The 2,736-nt window shown below is 53.1% G+C and overlaps 1 protein-coding gene across 1 annotated transcript; it reads right to left on the reverse strand.

The window, feature by feature from the left end:
- Positions 1-71: 71 nt before the first annotated feature.
- On the reverse strand, positions 72-1,886 carry KLHL25 (kelch like family member 25). The gene has a single exon (XM_024220886.2). The coding sequence runs from the start codon at positions 1,870-1,872 to the stop codon at positions 103-105; it is 1,770 nt and encodes a 589-aa protein (XP_024076654.1). The 5' UTR covers positions 1,873-1,886; the 3' UTR covers positions 72-102.
- Between the last annotated feature and the right edge of the window lie 850 nt (positions 1,887-2,736).

Here is a 2,736-nt window from a genome sequence, read left to right on the forward strand (position 1 = left end):
TGTGGATGCAGATTTTAGGCGGTGGAGGTGAAGTATCAGGTTAAAAATATATATAATCTTACCCGGTTAAGCGTCTGAATTCTGGGCCCAAGCCAATGCCTCTCAAGCTGGCAAGTGCTTCCATGTGCTGACGAAAGCCGTGGGGATGAGGGAGTACGGCACTGTTGTTATACAGTTCCACGTGTCCGAGGTAGGGTCATAACAATCCAGCGTTTTACACCTCTGCGTCCCAAAGTAACCCCCCACCACGTAAAGCTTATTCCCCGAGGCCAAGGCGTGGCATGACATGCGCTTGGCAGTCATGTCCCCGATCCGCGTCCACTGGTCCGTTTCACAGTCGAAGCGGTAGGCGGACGCAGCTGTGAATTCAGTGTCCCCGCCCATGATGAAAATCTGGCTGCCTAGAACAGCGGCGGCAGTGTAGCGCCAAGGCTGGGGGCACTCTGCTTTGATCGCCCACCGGTTCACGACAGGATCGTAGCACTGGACTTTGGACACCATGTCCCGGTGGATGCTGGTCCCGCCAAAGACAAAAAGCTTCAGCCTAGCACTGACCACTGCAGCGTTGCTGACTCCATCCCTTAGAGGGGCCACCATGGTCCATTTGTTGGAGGCAGGGTCATACTTCTCTACCTGCTTCAAGGAAACAGAGGGAGATGCCGGAAAGACGCCAGCCACCGCAGTGTGCCCACCGACCACGTAGAGGCAGTTCTCCAGTTCAGCTGAGCCATGCCCAAACCTAGCTATCAGCATGGGAGCAGCTTTGGCCCATTCCTCATGAACGGTGTCATACACCCAGACGTCTTTGGAGACCCCATTCTCCGAGCCCCGCCCACCGGTGACATAGACTTTGCAGCCAATGGCACAGGCGCTAAACTCTTTCCTTGGGCTTGGCAGGTCTGCTTTGGGGATGATCTCTTTTGCCTTTTGATCCACCTGGTAGATCTTATCACACATAAAGGTCTGCCCGCCCAGGATCAGCAAGGTGTGCCCGGCTTTGCGGGGCCTGGCACAGGGGCTGGTGACCACCCCGTCATTCTGGAGGATCTTCTTCTTGCAGAGCATGGCTTCGTCCATGATGAGCTTGTTCCTCTCATCTGCCATGATCAGGTCCTCGCACGCCATGGCTTCCTTGAGGCACTTGGAAGGCAACAAGGCCAGACGCACGTTCCTCAGCAGCTCTGGGAGATCCACCTTCCGCTTGTCCAAGTCATACTTCACCCACTGAATGATGGCCCCGAAGACCTTCTCCTCATCCTCTATCTCCAGCTCGTCACTGGAGATCAGGTCCAGCAGGGTGTCCTTGGAGAGGTTGTTGAAATCCTCGCTCTTGTGTACTGTTTCAAAGTTGACCAGGCACATCCTCCAGGACAGCTCGTAGAGTCTGCGGCACTGATGAACGTCCGAGAGCAGCATCATGCCCAGGCAGTTGGAAGGGTAGAGGTTCTTCTCGAGGAACTCGGCCGCTGCGTCTCGGACGTCATGGAACTGCAGCATGTCCCCAGCCTCCAGCAGGGACTCTGCGTTCTCCTCATTGATGATGATCTGGGAGGAGTAGGCGAAGTCCAGCAGCAGCTCCAGCACCTCTGGGTGGAGGCTATCATGGAAATTCACCTCATCGTCCAGGCTCTCCCGCAGGCCGTTGCTGAACATGGCCTCGAAATAGCTGCTAGAGGCCGCCAGCACAGCACGATGGCACGGGAAGGACCTGTTCCCGGCCCAGAGCGTGACGTCAGTGAACACGCAGCGCTTCCGGAAGGTGTTGAGATGGGACAGGACGCAGTCTGGGTGGGAGGTTTTGTGGAAAAGCAAGATGTTCATAGAGCCGGTGCTCGTTCGGGATTTACGGTTCTCGTGGACGCTGACCGACATGATGACAGCGGCACAGTCTGCTAAGGAGCGAACAGAAAATAAACGAATTAGTGGTGCTTATAGATGAGAGAAACCGACAGCACTATCTAGAGCCAGCAGTAGAGTGTGGGCATCTTCTGTGCTAAATTCCCTCTCCCTATTGATCTGCCAACACACCTCAAACCTACTCTGGTGTCTCAGCACTGGGTCCTTCCCAATTCTGCCAGTGCTCCTGAGTCCTGACCTGCAGCACCCCCCAGATATTCCAGCCACAGAGCACCCTGTAAGTCTCGCTTATTCTTCTAAAATTTAATTTTGGGAAATCATGGCAGAAACAGAGAATTCTGCACTTTGGCATCAACAAGGAATAAGTGAAATGCAGCAACCAAAGCTCCCAACTGAATGGCAAATTTTCTCAACAGCCCGTGGAGGGCAAACACATAAACCACGCAATGTTTATTTTTCCTTGTTAAAGAGAACAGTCTATTTAGGGTAAAGGGTTCTTGGCTCAGTTCATGTCATGTTGGCTTCTGGCAGCGAGATTATTACAGGTTTAGGAAAGGTGATTGCAACCGTATTCATTTATGGGGTATCTAGCTATTAGAGGGAACCAAAGATTTCAACAGACTTTGCAAAACCCTTCTAATTCTAGTTTCTGGCTGATGAGTCCCAGCAGACTCTTCCACATGACTCATCTACTTTGTAGAACAGGCAGGTTTCAGGGAATATGACAAAGCTCAGTGTCGACGTTCCTGCTTGGGCTGGAACCTGGGCTCTGAGACCCGGTGAGGGGAATGGGGCTTAGAGCCTGGACTCCAGCCTGTGAGAATGTCTACACTGCTCTTTTTAGCCCCATAGTGCAAACCCAAGTCAGTTGACGGGCTC

Source organism: Terrapene carolina, unplaced genomic scaffold (assembly GCF_002925995.2).
Source record: "Terrapene carolina triunguis isolate 2854851 unplaced genomic scaffold, T_m_triunguis-2.0 Scaffold11732, whole genome shotgun sequence".
Taxonomy (NCBI): domain Eukaryota; kingdom Metazoa; phylum Chordata; order Testudines; family Emydidae; genus Terrapene; species Terrapene triunguis.

Bases quoted from the DNA above. Each gene is read 5' to 3' on its own strand.
- KLHL25 (XM_024220886.2), bottom strand. From the start codon at position 1,872: ATGTCGGTCAGCGTCCACGAGAACCGTAAATCCCGAACGAGCACCGGC.